At 44.6% G+C, this 18,511-nt stretch overlaps 1 protein-coding gene across 1 annotated transcript in view; it reads right to left on the bottom strand.

Annotated features, from left to right (window-relative positions):
• The window catches only part of TC2N (tandem C2 domains, nuclear), a 243,432-nt gene that overhangs the window by 179,890 nt on the left and 45,031 nt on the right, over positions 1–18,511 (bottom strand). Inside the window, exon 2 of the mRNA XM_085626516.1 lies at positions 2,698–2,823. Coding sequence (XP_085482642.1) covers positions 2,698–2,752 — 55 coding nt within the window. The 5' untranslated portion in view covers positions 2,753–2,823. The remainder of the gene's footprint in view (positions 1–2,697; positions 2,824–18,511) is intronic.

Below are 18,511 nucleotides of genomic sequence, written 5' to 3'. Positions count from 1 at the left end.
CCAAGTCTTGCAAAAGTCTGCTTCCAACACAGTCACTAAACTCACTATAAGAGATCATCTCTCGCAGAATCCCAGATTTTTGCATTGACTTCCAGTCTCTGCTAGGAAGGCATTTTAGCCTCTTCCTCTGATGAACAAAGAAATACATGTGATGCTTTCAGAAGAACTTAGATAGAGGTTTACACTTTACGCTCCTCCTAGACCTTTGCAACCAATACCAAAGAATCTGCTGGTAACCCCAGGGATGCCTAGGACTAAGAAGCAATGTCCTCATCATTTCATGTGTGTTATTATAAAATTGTCTTTCAGAACCCATTCTTAACACAGATGATGCATTATCATTTAGGAGGTCAGTGAGAACGTATGCTGTTCCATTTTGTGTCTCTTATGCTTTCAGTGCTCATTAGCAGGCACAATAGAGATGATTGATGATGATGATGATAATGACAATCATTAATTAGAGTTGCAACAAAACAAAATGGAAAATGCAGATCCAAACAAGGATATGGAAGTAAATGTATCCATCCTCGTCATGTTCCAGCATTGATACCAAAACCCTTCTGTTTTTATGCACAAACACGGCTACCTTTTCAGGTCAGATTGGTTCCTGTACAAGATGCACGAGATTTTACATAGTGATTGTCTAATGTTAGTGGCACAACACTTTAAAACAAGCATTGGCAAAGTCAACAGGTCTCGCCTTTGGAAGCTAATGGCAGTGTAAATTATTTTTAAAAAACGTTTTGCATCTTTTTGTAGCCTCGCGTACCATGCAGACCCGCTCAGTCAAAATGATGCAGACATTATATTTACATTTTCATTTGCTGACCTACTTGAATCAGTAAACAAAAAGAAAAAAACATGCAGAAGCTTTTTTGGGGGAAAGTGGGAGGGAGAAGCAGCACAGACAGCGTGTGTGAAATCAACAATAGAGGACGGGTGGGGGCCGAAGCAACACAAGGGTCCAGATGCAGCACAAATGGTGCGGTTGGGGTAAAGTAAAACAGAAGGTGTAGGGGGGCAAAGAGGGTCAGCAACCTGGAGAGCGGAGGGTAGGAGGACAAAAGCAAACAGGTGGGACAGAGAGAGAGCATTTGGAGCTGGCACGAGATAGAAGCACGAGTGAGAAGGTAAAGCGGGTGTGGGAGCACACAAGGACAGGTCTATCATCGAGGGGGCGGTGGAGAAACACACAGGGGAGAGAGAGCAGCACGACAAGGGGAAGAGAAGCACATTAGGGAGACAGCGGGAAAAAATATGCACTCTGACAAGAGTATTTAAACAAAAAGGAAAAAGTAGGACCTGAAAAAGGGAGCAGTCTAAGGGCATAGATGCATTCTCCATGCTCCAGGAGAGAGACAAACACAAGAAGAGGAAGTAAAGTCCGTACACACTAATCAATATAAAGCAAGCAAATGTGAGTGGTAATGAAGCTAACCAATGGTAAGAAATGGGGGGGGAGGGGCCTCTAAGTCTACTATAATCTAACAGATCCAACAGACAGTGCTGTGCTTTCTAGTAGGCGATTGCTAAAAATTGCATTGCTATTGATATTTTTTATGTATGTGTGCATTAACATTTTTAATGGGGCTGGTCACACAAGTGACATCTACAACATCTCTGTTCAAAACTGTTGCTGTAGCAACGTCAAACAAATTAAAGAGAGTGAGCACCAGGACACTCTGGAGACACATTGTTTTTAATGATAAAGCAGTCAATTGACACTTTGTCACTGAAATGTGTAACGTAAGCTGTATTGTCTACACATAACAGTGCTTGTCACTCTCTGGACTATGCTGGATACCATACAGTTTGATTCTGTTAATTTAAATGTAGGCATTAGATCAATAAAGGCCATAGATACAGCTCCAGCCTCTATCATAGCATATTTAAGTGAATTGATTTGTTGTCCACTTCGTGTACGGTTTCTGTGTTAACCAACAGAAATCTAGCTCACTCCATTGACGTAATCCAGTCTTCTCTACGTTTACCAGTTTTTAGTGTACCATTGACAAAAAGGGCACTTCCTTCTGAAACTAACCCTCCACTAGGTAAAAGTATCCTGTTGCAGTTCCTTATGCTGGCTTGGTGGTGACGGGACCAATCAAATACTGAAATGATCAATGGTACTTGTGATGTGTAGTTCTCTGAGTGTGTGTGCCTCACATGTGCTGACAGAGGAGGCTTAATGAAGAGTTGCTAATCAGAACTTGGTGGAACCCCTATAGAACATCTGAATATAATGAGGCCACACCCCTTACCACAAACATTAAATATGCATGATGAATAGCAGTGTTGTGAAATATGAGAGCACGTGGAACGGGTAAATCAAGGACAACAACATTTTTAGTCCCCACACCCAGAACTGAAACATGTTTAGACATCTTACAAACACCCAAACAACACTCTTGAGTAATAGATTGGAGGAGGCTCTCTGTAAGAAGCTCTAGCTTCACACATGTAACTCCTAACACTATTCTTTACTTAAGAGACCCTCCCTTGTATGTGTTCCCCTTCTTCTCGGGTACCCTGTTATAGCCTGCAAACCCTCATAATTCTCACCTCCTGCCCAGCCTCTGGGAGCGGAAGTAGTGTCCCCCATCTGACCTGCTGGACATCCAGCGCTTCCAGGTCAGTCTGAACCTTCCATTACACACCGTAATGCTCATTCTTTTCAAGGACGAAAGAGGTTCTTACCATCACCCTTGTGGAAGCACGTGCTGCAGCAGCTTTTGATCATTTCTGTTGCCATCACTGTCCAGCCCGGGTATCAGGAAAATTAAATCATAAATCCAACTCTACTGGAAGAACTCAGCCTTGTTGCTGGGAGGGAGACAAGAAGAAACAATAGATGTCATCACCTGGCACCCAAGCCGCATTGTCCATTACAGCATCTCAGTCTATTTCATGCAGAACAATGAGATTCATTTTTTTGTTCAAGAGTAGGAAAAAATGTGAAAAAGTATTTTAGTGCAGTACTCAAACAGATGGAGCAAGATGTGACTTTCGTAAGACTGTGGTACCAAGGATGTTGTGACTAGGATTTCCCTCCCCTTGAAGAATTTGGGCAGGATATGGAAAGTTCCTGTGGTTGTAAAAGCACATGCGATGTAATGGTATGCGTAGTAATGGTACGCGTTGTTACATCGCATCCGTTGTAACGCATGCGATGTAATGACTTGCGGTGAAACAGCTGCGTTGTAATGGCTGTTCACCGCTGGTGCCTGTGCAAAGGAAGCTTTCACGGTTCTGTCTGTGGCTTTATTGGGTACAGCAATTTGTACAAAGAAGAGAGCTTATTGGACATGGTTTGCTGCAGGTTAAGTTAACATCTTGCTGGCAAGGGTGTCTGCTGATACCCTAGCGGATCTCATAACAAAAATTATCACCTACTTATACAATTTTTCAGGTCATTTTCTGTGACCCCCCGTGCCTTCATAAAAGATCATTTGCTTTTTAAAGTCGCAGCATTTCTTCATCCTCCTGTCACTCTCCTATTGACTCTCCTTGACTCACTCTACACTCTTTCACTTGTTTCCTTCAGTTGGGGATGACACTTAGCTCTGCCTATCAGTCAGCTTCTGTTCATCAGAAGTCACACATACACACATACAAAGCACTACATTACATAAAACTATCCGTGCATACATGAACAGCCGCATACACTTCCAGACGCCCCCTGTGCATCTCCACTTGGCCGGACTATCTCTTGTATGCACTCCAACTTCAGATCAGTTCTCTAAACCCAACTCTGTCCTAAAACCTCCAGCTTCTCACAAGGCACTCTCTGTTCAATTCTCCTTAAGACTTTATTTATGGAGGGTGGTTCTCAGCGCTAGAACCTGTGACTGTATCCAACACCTGCGCTCCCCAATGTCCCAGTGTACCCACCTCTTATGCCTCCCACACCTAAGGATGCCATTACAGTCATTCTAACCCTCTAAGGGCAGAGGCCACAGATATCAGGACCTCACCACCACTTCCCTTGTGGTGCACCTTATGGTGCAGCAGCATTGCATTGAGGGTTGTCTAACCAAGTTTATTCTGCGCTATGCGATGCTTATCTTTCGACTGAAGTGTACAGTGCTGAGTACATGTACAGTGGCTAATAATAGTGATGAAAACATCAATATCTTTCAACTTCGCATCCAGGAAAGTGGTTGCATCCTCTCTCCAGTTCTTACTTGGACACAACTATTAATAGAATTTCAGCTGTAGACCAGTAGTATTGCGTCTGTGTTGTGTAGCAAACCCACGGCAACGCCTAAATGACCTGCGCCCCACCCACACCTTTGTACTAGCGCTTTACAAAAGACACAATAGCAGGACCGGTTTTCAGCCAGTTCGTATTATCTTCTTGTTAATTATTTCTTCTGTTCATTTCTGAAACCTTACTGGGGTGAGGTTTCGTGCTTTTAAAACAGACTCTGAGATCACAAATAGTTGCAGTGGCTCTCTTAACTAAATGAGTTATCTCACTATGGTTCTTATCTCACTGTTGAGGTCAAATGTGGCCATTTCAATGCACCTCAAGCATAGATCGGTGTGAACCAATTGTTGTGCACCAGACCTTTTCTGAGACACCTTCACAGGCTCTAGGTAAAACTCTAGAGTCAATTTCAGACTTCTAACCTTAACTCTTACAGCTAACTCAATCCACCCAACTACGTGTACCAACGAATCATGAAATAATACTCTAGCCGTGTGCACTCATCTAAAAAACTGGCCCTGACTGCGTCTAAAATGCCCCCAGCTGGTCATTACGGTGTCTAAAATCTCGCGGGCAGGCTCTTTCAGTGTCTAAATCCCCCCACAAAAAAATCAAAACAGAAGGTAAACTTTATCGCTCTTCAGCTACCCTAAGAAGAAGACTTTGACATTTTCCACGACATAATTAGAAATTATTTGATTCAGGAAAGTGTTAAAACACAGCCCGGTTTCTCTGTCTCTAGCCAACTGCTTAAGTGTCATGGACATTCGTGCATATCCAACACAGGGCTGGTTATCCATTTTTAAATTGTGTCAATATCTGATCAATCTTAAGAAGGAATCTAGCCCACACCGTAAGAAAGACCTTCGATATAGAGATTTTCTAGTACTTGGGATATACCCATTATCACTTCTTGTTTATTACCCTCTCACAGGAGCCATCATGATGTTACAGCATTCTGTAGGAAGTGGGTGGACCAATTAAAACCATCCATCAAGACTTGCCGAGCTGGAGGATAGAGCGGGGGGCGGAGTGGGGGTATGTCGTTAAGTGCCCCCATGTGGGATGGGGAGACAGCCTTTACTACGCAGTGCATGAATACGTATCTATACCTAACTCTATATGTATATATATATATATATATATATATATATATATATATATATATATATATATTACCTACTGGCGATAGCCAGTAGGTAGTTATAGTTAGGACCACGTTTCCATAGGAAAACCTCAACATTCTATTTTGAATAACTTTGGCACCGGTCGACGAATCCTCGCGAATTTCTCAAAATAGGTGGGGCGCTACGCTCCGCTCCTACCCTGAAAGTCTCGGGGGGATCCGTCAAGCGGGGGCTGAGATAAAAGGGGGGTCCCAAAACGCGTTTTTCCCATGCATTTTTCCATAGGACCTTTAGAACGAGCTACAGCCCGAACGGCTGAACAGAATTACTCAAAATTTGGCAGAGAGGTAGTCCCTAGGTCAAGGAAGTGCCTTTTGTAGGTTTGGTGTAAATCTGTTCAGTAGATTCTGAGAAAATAGCCTTTAAATCAATATATATATCTGAGCCAGCTTACGGTACGCTTACCGTACGCTTACGGTAAGCGTACGGTGGCGTGCGCGAGCGCGATTCTGATTGGCTCTTAGATCTTAGTAAACATTCGAATCGGCCGAAACCAGGAAGCGGCGGCCGCCATTTTGTCTCTCGCACTGAGAGTGATTTTTAAAATATCAAGCCAAAAAACATGTAAAGGGGCTGTTTTGACAACTCCCTCCCACATAGTCATGTTGAGGGAGTCCCCAAACATCCCCCAAGTGCAAAAACGGTTTTATTTTTTTTTCGGCAATTTCGCGGGGTACGCTTACCGTACGCTTACGGTAAGCGTACGGTAAAAAAATAAAAATAAAAAAAACACTATCCACACTTACCCCACCCCCTGTGCTTTTGGTGGCCGAAAGCCACCAAATGTACAGGGCTTTTGTTAAGGGCAAAAAACACTATCCACACTTACCCCACCCCCTGTGCTTTTGGTGGCCGAAGGCCACCAAATGTACAGGGCTTATTATAAGGGAAAAAAACTTAGCATTTAAAAAACCGTACTAATTCACTGAAAAAACCATAGGTTTCACACACGTTATAGTTAGGAATTAGCATTTAAAAAACCTTGCAAATTCACTGAAAAAACCATAGGTTTCACACATGTTATAGTTAGCGGAAATTTTACTGATAAAAAACCAGTGAAATTCCCCCGTTATAGTTAGCGCAGGCAACTATAACTCACGCGACTGCAATCTTCTGCTGATGACATATGTGTCTTTATGAAAAAAAAATATTTGTAATATATGTATAGCTAAAAATGTATGGAAGAAGACATGGGCAAATAAGTGTCTAAATACAGTATTAGCATCAGCAGAGGATTGCGGTCGCGTGAGTTATAGTTGCCTGCGCTAACTATAACGGGGGAATTTCACTGGTTTTTTATCAGTAAAATTTCCGCTAACTATAACATGTGTGAAACCTATGGTTTTTTCAGTGAATATATATATATATATATATATATATATATATATATATATATATATATATATAGAGAGAGAGAGAGAGAGAGAGAGAGAGAGAGAGAGAGAGAGAGAGAGAGAGAGAGAGAGAGACAGAGAGAGAGAGAGAGAGAGAGATAGATATATTTATATATAAAACAGAAAGGCTAAATGTAGGATTTAAGAGTGGTAACAGTAATTTTAGGATTTAGGAGTGGGCAGTGGTAAAGGGTAGTAAGGGTCATTTTAGGGTTTGGGGTAGATAGTTTTAAACGGTGGTGCGGGTAATTTTAGGGTTTAGGGGTGGGTAGTGTAAAGGGTGGTAAGGGTAATATTTGTGTGTTTAGGGGTGGGTAGAGGTAAAGGATGGTTAAGGTAATTTTCTTTCTTAAAAGGTGGGGATATATATGTCCCATATCTATAGTACATTTACCCTATTAAATGCCAGCCCATTTGACTTGCTGGAATTTATTGGAGGTAGAAATCTGAGCATGTTGTTTTTATAGCACCTTGTAATTCTGATCGTAATTCAACAAACACTTAGAGGTCTATTATGATGCCGGGCGGATCGCCACCGCCCGCATGGTGGTGGCGATCCGCCTGACATCATCCCCCGCCTGCCTCCCATTTCCCCCCTGCCATATTATGACAGCAGGGGTACCGCGGCAGACGGGAAGACCGTCCGCTGCTTTTCCGCCCGGTTGACGAGTCGATCAGGCGGAAAAGGGTTGACTATGGTGGCGGTGTCTGCTAGACACCGCCATCCATATTACGATGTCAGCAGGAAGCAGCCTTTCCGTGGCGGCATTGCTGCCACGGAAAGGCATGCGAATTCCTCAGTTGGGGACCAGTTGCGGGCTCCTAGGATGTTGGGGGGGTACATGGGGGGTACCTATGGTACCCCCCTGCATTTGCATGGACGACATGGCAGGCACCGCACGGTGCCTGTCACGATGTGCATGCAAATGCACAAATTGCTGTTTTGTATTGCGGCGGTTGCTGCTGACAGCACCGCCCGCCACAATGCAAAAGATGCAGAATGGGCCCGCCATTGTGGCGTGTGCATCCTAATTGCACATGCGGGACCGCCGCACACATTGCGGGTGGTCCCATTTACCGGGGGGATGGTGGGCGGACTTAATAGACCCCTTAGAATCGAGGCTTAAGTTTTGGATGAACACATTGTACATGCCTAAGATATGCAAAAAAATCACAGACTCCAAAGAATGCATTTCCTTAGCTATGTTCTTCTATGTCGTTTATGTCTATGTCGTGGGTAGAGGTAAAGGATACTTAAGGTAATTTTCTTTTTTTAAAGGTGGGGATATGTATATATATATTCACTTAAAAAACCATAGGTTTCACACATGTTATAGTTAGCTGGACATTTCACTCGTAAAATACCAATGAAATTCCACGTTATAGTTAGATCAGGTAACTATAACTTGCGCGCCCACAATAAACTGCTGATGACGTCACATATTACATCACTCATGACATGGTCAGTGACATCACTCTTCACATCAATGATGACATCTGAAATGACACATTGTGGATTGCGGTCGCGCAAGTTATAGTTACCTGATCTAACTATAACGTGGAATTTCATTGGTTTTTTACGAGTGAAATGTCCAGCTAACTATAACATGTGTGAAACCTATGGTTTTTTAAGTGAATTTGCAAGGTTTTTTAAATGCTAATTCCTAACTATAACGTGTGTGAAAGCTATGGTTTTTTCAGTGAATTTGTACGGTTTTTTAAATGCTAAGTTATGTATTTATTTTTTATTATTTTTTCTGGTTTTTCACCGTGCGCACACCCTGCGCGCTCGGTGCGCTTCGCGCACCGTGCGCGCGCTGTGGGCACTCGGTTGCGCAGTTCATACCGTGCACGCCTCGCCTTTTTTTTACACAGTAACAATTTTTTTTTCTCCCTTGCGGGTCCTTCAATTTATTTAATAAATGTGATTGTTATTTCGTTTTTTTTTTTTTTTTTTTTGCCGTGCGCGTACGGTAAGCTTACCGTACGCGCACTCCGCAATTTTTTTTTTTAAATTATTAAATGTATTTTTCGTACTTTTTGGTCCTTCGTGGACCCCCTGACAAACGCTAGGGGGTCTGCAACTCTCTTCGTTGCCCCCTTTTCACGTTATCCACCTTTGTTTTTCAGTGCGAGAGACAGAAAATGGCGGCCGACACATTCTGATTTCGACCGATTCGAATGTTTACAGTCATGTAACCATCAATCAGAATTGAGCTCGCGCACGGCACCGTACGCGTACGGTAAGCTTACCGTAAGCGTACGGAGCGCGCTTACAGATATATATATTGATTTAAATGCTATTTTCTCAGGACCTACTGAACAGATTTACACCAGACCTGCAAAAGGCACATCTCTGACCTGAGGACTACCTCTCTGCCAAATTTCAAGTAATTCTGTTCAGCCGTTCGGGCTGTAGCTCGGACTAAAGGTCCTATGGGAAAATGCATGGGGAAAACGTGTTTTGGGACCCCCCTTTTTTCTCAGCCCCCGCTTGACGAATTCCCCCGAGACTTTCAGGGTAGGAGCGGAGTGGAGCGCCCCACCTATTTTGAAAATTTCGCGAGGATTCGTCAACCGGCGCCAAAGTTATTCCAAATAGAATGTTGCGGATTTCCTATGGAAACACGGTCCTAACTATAACTATCTACTGGCGACCGCCAGTAGATAATATATATATATATATATATATATATATATATATATATATATATATATATATATATATATATATATCCCCACCTCTAAAAAAAGAAAATTACCTTAACCATCCTTTACCACTACCCACACCTAAACAAAAAAATATTACCCTTACCACCCTTTACACTACCCACTGAGAGCCGTGCCCTCCAGGTCACACTATATATATGTGCGACCTGGAGGGCGTGGCTCTCAGATATCAGGACTGCATGCGAGAAATTGGGGTCTGGATGTGAGGCAAATGTCTTAAATTGAATACCAGTAAGACAGAGGTTGTGCTATTCAGTAAGTATACCTCCTTTTGGTCTCCAAATTGGAGAATTCCCAACCCCGGTCAGGAAGGTAAAAAATCTGGGAGTCTACTTTGATGTTAAGCTGTCTTTTGAGGGCCAAATCAACTCTATAATGTCCTCCTGTTTTATAACTATAAAAATGTTCGGTAAAGTTTTACCATTTATTCCCCTGGATTTACGGAAAGCTGTTATTTCAGCTTTAATATTATCAAAACTTAACTACTGCAGTGCTCTGTTTTTAAACATTTAGATCAAATGTTTGAATAAACTGCATGGTCTCCAAATGCAGCTGCTCGACTGCTGTTCGCGGTACCAGAATATAAGCCAGTATCCCATCTCTGTCCACAATTGCACTGGCGTCCTATAAAAAGCGGATTCAATTCAAGTCCCTGTGTATCGCCTTTAAGGCATTGCAAGGGCATGGCCCTTTTTACTTTAAATATAAATTCTGTCAGTATGCTCCCACAAGACATCTTCGATCCTCATCTGCCTGTAATCTTGTCATTCCTAAAGTCAAAACAGCCTGCTGGGGGGAAAGAGTTTTATGGTGGGTATAGCTAGAGTCTGGAACTCTCTGCCAATCTGTCTCAAAGTTAAATCCGATCTTCTTACCTTCCGTAAGTCCTTAAAATCCTGGTTGTTCAACAATTAACACTTCTTTTCTGTTTTTTACCTTTCTTTTAGACAAAGCTTTGGTATCTAGGCAACTTCGGGTAGTAGGATGCAGTATAAATTTTCATTATATATGTGTATATATATATATATATATATATAATGTTGCTTACCTCTAATATACATACAATGCATGGTTAAGGTAAAGGCATCTGCATGGTAAAGGCTGCGTTTTAAAGGCATGCAGGGCAAAGTCATTTGTGGTAATGTCACACAACCTGGGGAATGTCACACAACCTGTGTAAGGGTCTGCTGACCATAACCATATCTATGATCCTTTAACAACCTTAAATCTGATGGCGGGGGAGTGCAGCCACAAACCTTTATGTGTATTACTTGGGCTGACTGAGAGGAAAGCTCAATACACTGCTAGGAGGGATCCTGTACTTTTCCTCACTTTGATATGATTAAGGTTCTGAGCTGGTTACATTTTTTGATGGCTGCAGTCTTCTCAAATAGCTGAAGTTAGGTATTGATTAGAAGTGTCCCAGAGGGGTAGGTGATATTTATTGCACTTGATAAAATCCAGTATCATTGGGTTATGACCTAAAAATTTGGCATAACGTGTACTTTGGTGCTTTTCACACCAAACACCGCATGTCCCATATCTATAGTGCGTTTACCCTATTAAATGCCAGCCATTTGACTTGCTGGAATTTATTGGAGGTAGAAATCTGAGAATGTTGTTTTTATTGCACTTTGTAATTCTGATCGTAATTCAACAAACACTTAGAGGTCCATTAGGATAACGGTCAGATCACCACCGCCCGTATGGCGGTGGCGATCCGCCCGCCAAAAACCTCCGCCCGCTGCATATTTCCCCCCACCCGCCACATTACCATGGCAGGGTGGACCCCGGTGGACAGAAAGACCGTCCACTGGTTTTCTGCCGGTAGGCAATCCACCCGATTGCGTACCGGGCGTTAAAGCAGTTTATATGGTGGCGGTGTCTGGTAGACATCGCCCTCTATATTACTATGCAGGCGGGGTATTGCCTTTCCGTGGCGGCAACGCCGCCACAGAAAGGCAGGCGGTTTCTGGGGGCTGGGGGGTGCACATGGGGGGTACCTATGGTACCTCCTGCCTTTTAATGAACAACGTGGCAGGCACCGTGCGGTGCCTGTCACGTTGTGCATTGAAACGCACTACCTGCCTTTGTGGCAGTGTGGCAGGCAGTGCTCTCTGCACCGCCTGCCGCAATGATGCAGATGCGCCCGCCAGTGTGGCGGGCGCATACTAATCAGGAGTGTGGGACCGCCGCACCCTCAGCGGGCGGTCCCATTTCCCAAGGGTATGGCGGGCGGACAAAGTCCGCCCGCCATACTAATGGGGCCCTTAGAATCGAGGCTTAGGTTCTGGCTGAACACATTGTACATGCCTAAGATATGTAAAAAAAATCACAGACTCCAAAGAATGCATTTCCTTAGTTACGTTCTTCTATGTCGTTTATCCCAAATATATAAACAACAATGTGAGGTTGAGGGGAGGGGGACATTGAAGTCATAATGCAGTAGGGACATGATCCCTGGTGTCCCTTTGGCATTCTGGGATGGCTCCTGCGGCCTATTTTCTCTCATGTATTTTCATAGGCACGTTTTTCCATACCATTGGGGTGTTCTGCATCTGGAAAATAACATCTGCTGTTTACTGGTTTCTGGTGAAGTTAGGGATGAATACTGAAAACTACTGCCTTATACATAGTGCCTATATAGGCAACACTCCCCACCCAATGCCAAATAGCATGCATGATGGAATAAATAAATACACAACACAATTTTTGTTTTGGAAAAATATTTTCTCACCTGCAACCCGCTATTTCCAGGTCCTCGCTAATGTCCAGTAGGAACAGATCCATGCCCACCTGTGATAAGTGCACCCCATCTTCGTAAAATTAACCTTTGGTGTTTGCCTGGATTAGACCTTCCGTTGTACGGGAGGGCAGTGTCAACAGGAGATGGGACACCAAGAGCATAACAAACTACTGCTCTACTTTGAAACCACAGGCTGTGTGCTATAATTAGTTGAGCCCAGTGTGCAAGGATATGCAATTACCTGTGGGGGGTGATTAAGCCATAGTTCACCCCACCGACTACTTGGCGAGTCCCAACTAGGGGGTTCAAACTGATAACCAATTGCTGCCCCAGCAAGGGTTGTCATGCCTTCCTAGAACGCCAGGTGAACCTCCCCACCTAACTAGGCAAAGGTGGATCTAATCTCAGAGTAGTGGGTCCAGAGGTCCCCTAAGGGGACTCCAAAGATACTGCTATATCCCATATCCTTCTTGCCTGCACCACCCATTTGTCTGACTGTGATCTGCAGATGCTGTGTTGCCATGCTGGTGCCCCCCCCCAGCAGATATGGCCCAACGCCAGCTTTTCATGCAGGTATCCCAGGTGTGCCCCGTCCCTATCTGGCTACCCAGTTGTGTTTGCACAGAAGAGGCCCCGCCTGTTACCACAATCTTCAAATAGGTTTTGCATCCGTGTAGACCCAAGTCCTCTAGCTTGGTGGGTTTGTACCTGGCTTTATTTACCCTTCTGTACCAATCCCTATGTCTACCCCCTGACCTCCAATAGTAAGAGAGCGCTGTGTCAACAGGAGCTAGGACCCCAAGCAATAAAACTAAGCCCTTGGTTACCCCCCCCAGCTTGGCGGGTCCCCAAATTGAGGGTTCGAACTTGGAACCATATGCTGTACCAGCACCTAGGCATAGCCCTCCATCCTCGGAGTCGTGTGACATGTCTCGCATTAAGCTGTCTCATGTCCTTATGAGGACGCCAGGTGACCTACTAACCTAAACCACACAAGGTAGATCTACCCACAGTCGATGAGGCCTGAGGTCCTATAAGGTACTCCTAAAATTCCACTCTGTTCCATGTCCTTATTTCCTGCTAAACCCTTCAGTCTGGCTGGGATAATCAGATGCTGTGACACTATGCTGGTGTCACCCACCCCAGCGTATGCAGCGCATACACAGCTTGTGCTCAAGGTATACCAGGGTGTCAAAAGGTTTCCAATGCTACAGGCTTTGAGGACACGGAGTAAAACATATGAGCAGTTTACTTGCCCCTCCATAAAGTTGACTTCAAATTGGTTCCGGGAATTTGTCAGCATCTGAGCTCCAAACCCATATTCCAACCCTATTGGGGTGACAGCCCACTGTTCAGAAATTGGATTGTCTGCAGTTAAGGTAATATTTGTGCTCAAACTAACCCACACTCCTCTTTACAATATTCGGCTTCTTATCCTGTCTCACACCTTAGAGATCCCTGTACCTTTTTACCGGTCAACCACTCCTATCCACCTGGCTGACCAGCTTAAAGCAGGCAGTCTCCAACAATAATTGAAGCGTCCTGTTGTACCCAGGTTATTCTGAGAGCACATTCCCGTTATCCGGCCAGTAAGTTTGCACTTCACACAAATTATTTATACCTCCAAATGGATCAATGTTGTGTCAAAACAGTACCAGTGGGTATTTGCCTATTGAGCATCACCAAGTCAGTCCCTTTTGTAGAATGACTATTAAAACTTGCGGTATCTACACACTGTTTTCCTTCTCCGACTGACCAAGAACGGAGTTAGCAGCCGTAGTCAAATGTTACAATAAGATGAAATTTTAATGCAGTGGTTATGTGGGCAAGTACTCCCCTTAGACCTCTACAGCTTGTGTACATGGCTAGATCTGCTAGCAGGGGGTACCTAAATTGCTCCCACTCAGGGGTAATATGTGTGAAATAACCCTGTGTTGCGAACGGTGAGGGCCGTGCTGCATGGAAAACCCATGTGCCCCTAAATCCTTCTTGTGTCACCTCTGCTTGCAGGGCTAACCCATCGGATCCTCTCTGGTTGTAATATTGGTAATTCAAGGCGCTGACAACCGCAGGGCCTATAGGCAGGGCTGTGAATGTGTGGCCCTGGATGAACTTAAACACTCGGCCAAGAGTGGATGAGTTGTGAACGTTGCCTGGCAGTTGGCAATACCTTTTGCCCAGCCTCTCCTTACAAGATGTGCCAGTGCAGGTGGAAGTAAGGGTTACAACCAGCCCGCCTTACTTTCCTCTCTTCCAGTTATCTATGTATAGTGCTTGTTAGAGATAACCTAATTGTGCATTTGTGAAGCGCACGTACGCCCTTAGGCATGTTGGCGCGGGATAATGGATGTTAGATACCCCAAATGTTGACACTAATTTTGACAACCTCGGGGGGGGGATGCAGGGCAGAAGAACCCAACAGGGTTAGATCCTAAGACCATAAGGTTGAACCCAGCATATGAATTGGTCCAGGTTTTATTTATCAATACCACGACCCCTCCTGATCTTTTATGAGCTAACCAATTAACTGCACTGGCCATATGGCTGACACCCCAGCGCGACCTTGCATTCCTGTTTAACCTTCTTATCCCACAGCCTGACAACACACACCGCAGCAGATGCCTTGATGCATGGCCATCTGCTGGCCGAACTAGTTAGTTCAAATTGTTACTTAATTCGATACAGTGTCTATAAATAAACGATGTACAGGCGATTGACTTTTTCCAGGGACTGTGATGTGAAACATTTTGGACTTGTCTGTCAAAATTCAGTTGGTCACCTTAGATCCAATTGTGTGACCAGTGCCCATGTATCAAACGGAACAAGGGGGGGGGGACGAAAGGTGACCCTACCTGAACTAAGACCAGCGCTTAGTGTGGTGGTTGTCCGAATGTTGCCTGGCTGTGGTGGAAATACCCCCACACATGCTGTAAATTGCTGCACAGGTCTGCTCCCACTCCCCAGGAATGTACATATGACAATGTGAGAGGTCAAGGACATCAATGTCAGACTGAGATTTCCAGTTTATGTTCTAACGAAGCCCCCTTATTGAGGGTCTTGCAAGGACCCCTCTCCCTTACTGAAAGTAACCTGGATAATTCTCACTTAACGCACCTGCATGACACTCCAGAAAAACACCTGGCGACAACTTGATGCGCTGCACCTAGGAGAGAGGAAAAACTGTAGCACCCAACTCTAGACCATGCCCAGGCAAGTTCCTATTGAGGGGACAGAATTTGAGCACAATGCCCCCCAAGTCTGCACGAGTTGTCTGTTTGGAGTTTGGGGGCCATACATACCATTTCTCTTGTGTTTGGATTAGTAAACTATACTGGAGAACCCAGTGGTGATAGAACCCAGGACAGTGAGGCCAAACCCAGTTCCCCGCAGTGGATGCTTATTCCACTGAGACATCAGACCCAGAAGATGATGGGAACCCGAAAGCGTTTCCCAAGTTCTGTCAACTACTGAGCTGTTCTGCTCACACTCTTCCCAGGCCATATACGTTACACAACATAAAACTGCACAGGTTCGCTTTTCCATCACTCATCCTATGCCCCTTTGTAAACACCATTTGACCTGCTCGTGCAAGTGGTCAATGGCTGAAAGCCCAGTAGGACCTAGCCCTGACTTTGAGTTGGTAACTATCCTCACTGTGAAGGCCCCGCTTCCGGTGAGGTTAGAACACGCGGCCTTCCGCAAGGTGGGTTTCTTCGGTTAATCATTTGACCATTATTCCTTAAAGGAATTCCCCATGTGCAGTTCAAATCTGTATAGTTCTGACCACAAGCGAGAGGTCCAAATACATTGATATCGGAATCAAGATTCCCAGTGCCATGTTGTAATGCAGTCCAGCTTTAAGTGGGTCCTGCCGGAACCCCTCTGCCTCCTGTACGATACCTAGGCATGTGATAAATCCCACTAACGTACTTGTCTGTCACTCGAGAAAGAAACCTAGCCACCCTAAAGCTTCTTGGAGATGGGGATTTACGAGACCAAACGTACCAAGTTCAAGTGAGCTATAAGTCCCAGGCTGCAACGTATTGACCACATTAATACTGGCCGTCTATAATGCCGTGACCTACGTCATTTGTGACTATGTGCTGCTTCTGGGTGCTCTAACCTTTGTGAGCGTGGCTTGTTATGTAAATATTTAATTTTACCTTGCTTGGTGCATTGGTGGGGGGGGGGGGGGGTCCTGTAACCAATACAGAGACTGTACTCTGAGGGTTTGTAGGGGAGGGAGTTTGTTCAGTGCTAATGCGGTTTCAACTCCAGATCTTGAAACGTTCTTGAAAATATTGTCCCCGTAATTCGTAAAGGAATGTGGGGAAGATCTGTTTAAATCTACAGAATTGGCCAATTACAACAATGTTGTGTTATAGCTTGCGCTTCAGATCATACTTTGCTATCTCAGTGCAGAGTTTGGAGACGCTACTATCTGTATGTGTTTTCTGTCCTTTTCACAGGAGGAGGAAAGGTGGCATGTCAGAGGAGCTAGTGCGAGCCTACAAGTATTGTGATAGACAATGACTGTGTCAAACATAACATGTGTATTTTTGCGCATGCCCTCCTGAAAGGTATCTTGGCGCTGAATAACAGATGCTTATTGCTACCCAACTTACAGGTACTCATTTTCTCAACCTCTTAAGGATGAAAGGCTGAGTGGACCTGCTGAGTTTAAATCTTTGACCATGAGGTCAACCAGAGTCGCCTACTGCTTTTGTATTTCTAAAGCAAGGGATGGCCCTGCACGCGCTGCATCACTACTGAATGCTAATTATCTGCACTGGCACTGCCAGTTGCCGCTGGGTCATAACGATAAAAGTGGCTTTCTTCCTACCCATCTTCCTCCACGTCCTTATTGAATAAAAAAAAAATAATGTTTTACTGTCTGGGATTTTGTCTTACTTCCTGGTAATCCCATATCATTCCACCTCCCTCCAGTGAGGGAAGGAGTGCTGCCATGATATACTAAGGTATCATAATATTATGTGGTAGCCGGACCAATGGATGGCGTTGGTCTGACATGTTCCCTTCTGGCATAATATTAATGAAACAGTGGGCATGATCAATGACTTCTGGGCGTGGTTTAAAACATGTAAGCTAAAATTATGAGCGTAGCTCGGTGTGCCGCTGACTGGTATTTGTGGCTTCTGTCATTGCATCCAGATATATCTCCAAGCAACACTACACCCACAACAAGCCCATACTATTGGCTTTGTCCATGCCTGTTAGTTGCAAAAGCTGACTAAGCCACAATTGTTGCTTTGGGCATAGTATGTAGAAAATGCTTCCATTAAGAAATGGTGAGACTGTACCGCATTGACGGTCCTGAACACTGAATTGAATGTCCCGGTTAAGTGGAAAGCAGTTCAACAGCATGAGATTATTACCACTACGCGGCTTTGCATTGTGAGGGGGAGCGCCAAAGCCAGCCTGGGCCACCCACACCTCCCTGAACAGGCCCGATGCCGCTCGGCACAGCACAGTGCACAACATGTGCAGAAGCTCCCCTGACACTACTTGTTATGCGAGGGCTTGGCCTGGCGCCCCATGCCCCAAATCATGTACAGGCAGTCACCTGGACCCAAAACCCAGCTACACTGCTACACAGCCAACAGCTCTGGCCGCAAGCTGCACCTCTACAACTCAAGCTGCCCACCCCCGTGGCTGCGAGCCATCCTTGTGCCGCCTGTTTCTTCGCTCTAGAGAGAAACCTCTGTGTGCCCCTTGCACAGTGACAACCTAAATGGTCCTGATGAATGCCTGGAACTTTTGGTCCCCTTGGCAGAAACATGTCGACCTAGTTAGATAGGAAAAATCCATATCCCTATCGTCACACTGGTTTTAACTCCATCCATTGGGGATAGCTATTAAAACAAAAATCCCTTTTTGAGATGGTTTTAATACACTCTTGATATAATTTTTGCACTCTGCCCCTCACTTCACCTCTAACATTGGAGTGGAAAAACACCTCACGCTCCTCTCCAGAGGGAGAGTTGTAGCCCACTCAGTGTACCTTGCGGACACTGAGTGTAAGAGGGAACCCGATGATAAAGCATGTCATCCAAGTGGTGAGTGAGGGTTCTCGTCTTTAAAAAGCTAATGCCTATTGTTGAGTTTTTGTGCACTTTATCATTCACATAGTTGTTTAGTTTCCATTAGGATACCTTTTGTGAGTTTAATACGTTGGAGTGGTATTTCTTTTGGTTATAATTACTCCATTAAAGGACCTTTTTGT

The sequence above is a fragment of the Triturus cristatus genome, chromosome 9 (genome assembly GCF_964204655.1).
Source record: "Triturus cristatus chromosome 9, aTriCri1.1, whole genome shotgun sequence".
NCBI classification, from domain to species: domain Eukaryota; kingdom Metazoa; phylum Chordata; class Amphibia; order Caudata; family Salamandridae; genus Triturus; species Triturus cristatus.
This window is presented reverse-complemented; position numbering and strand designations above follow the sequence as displayed.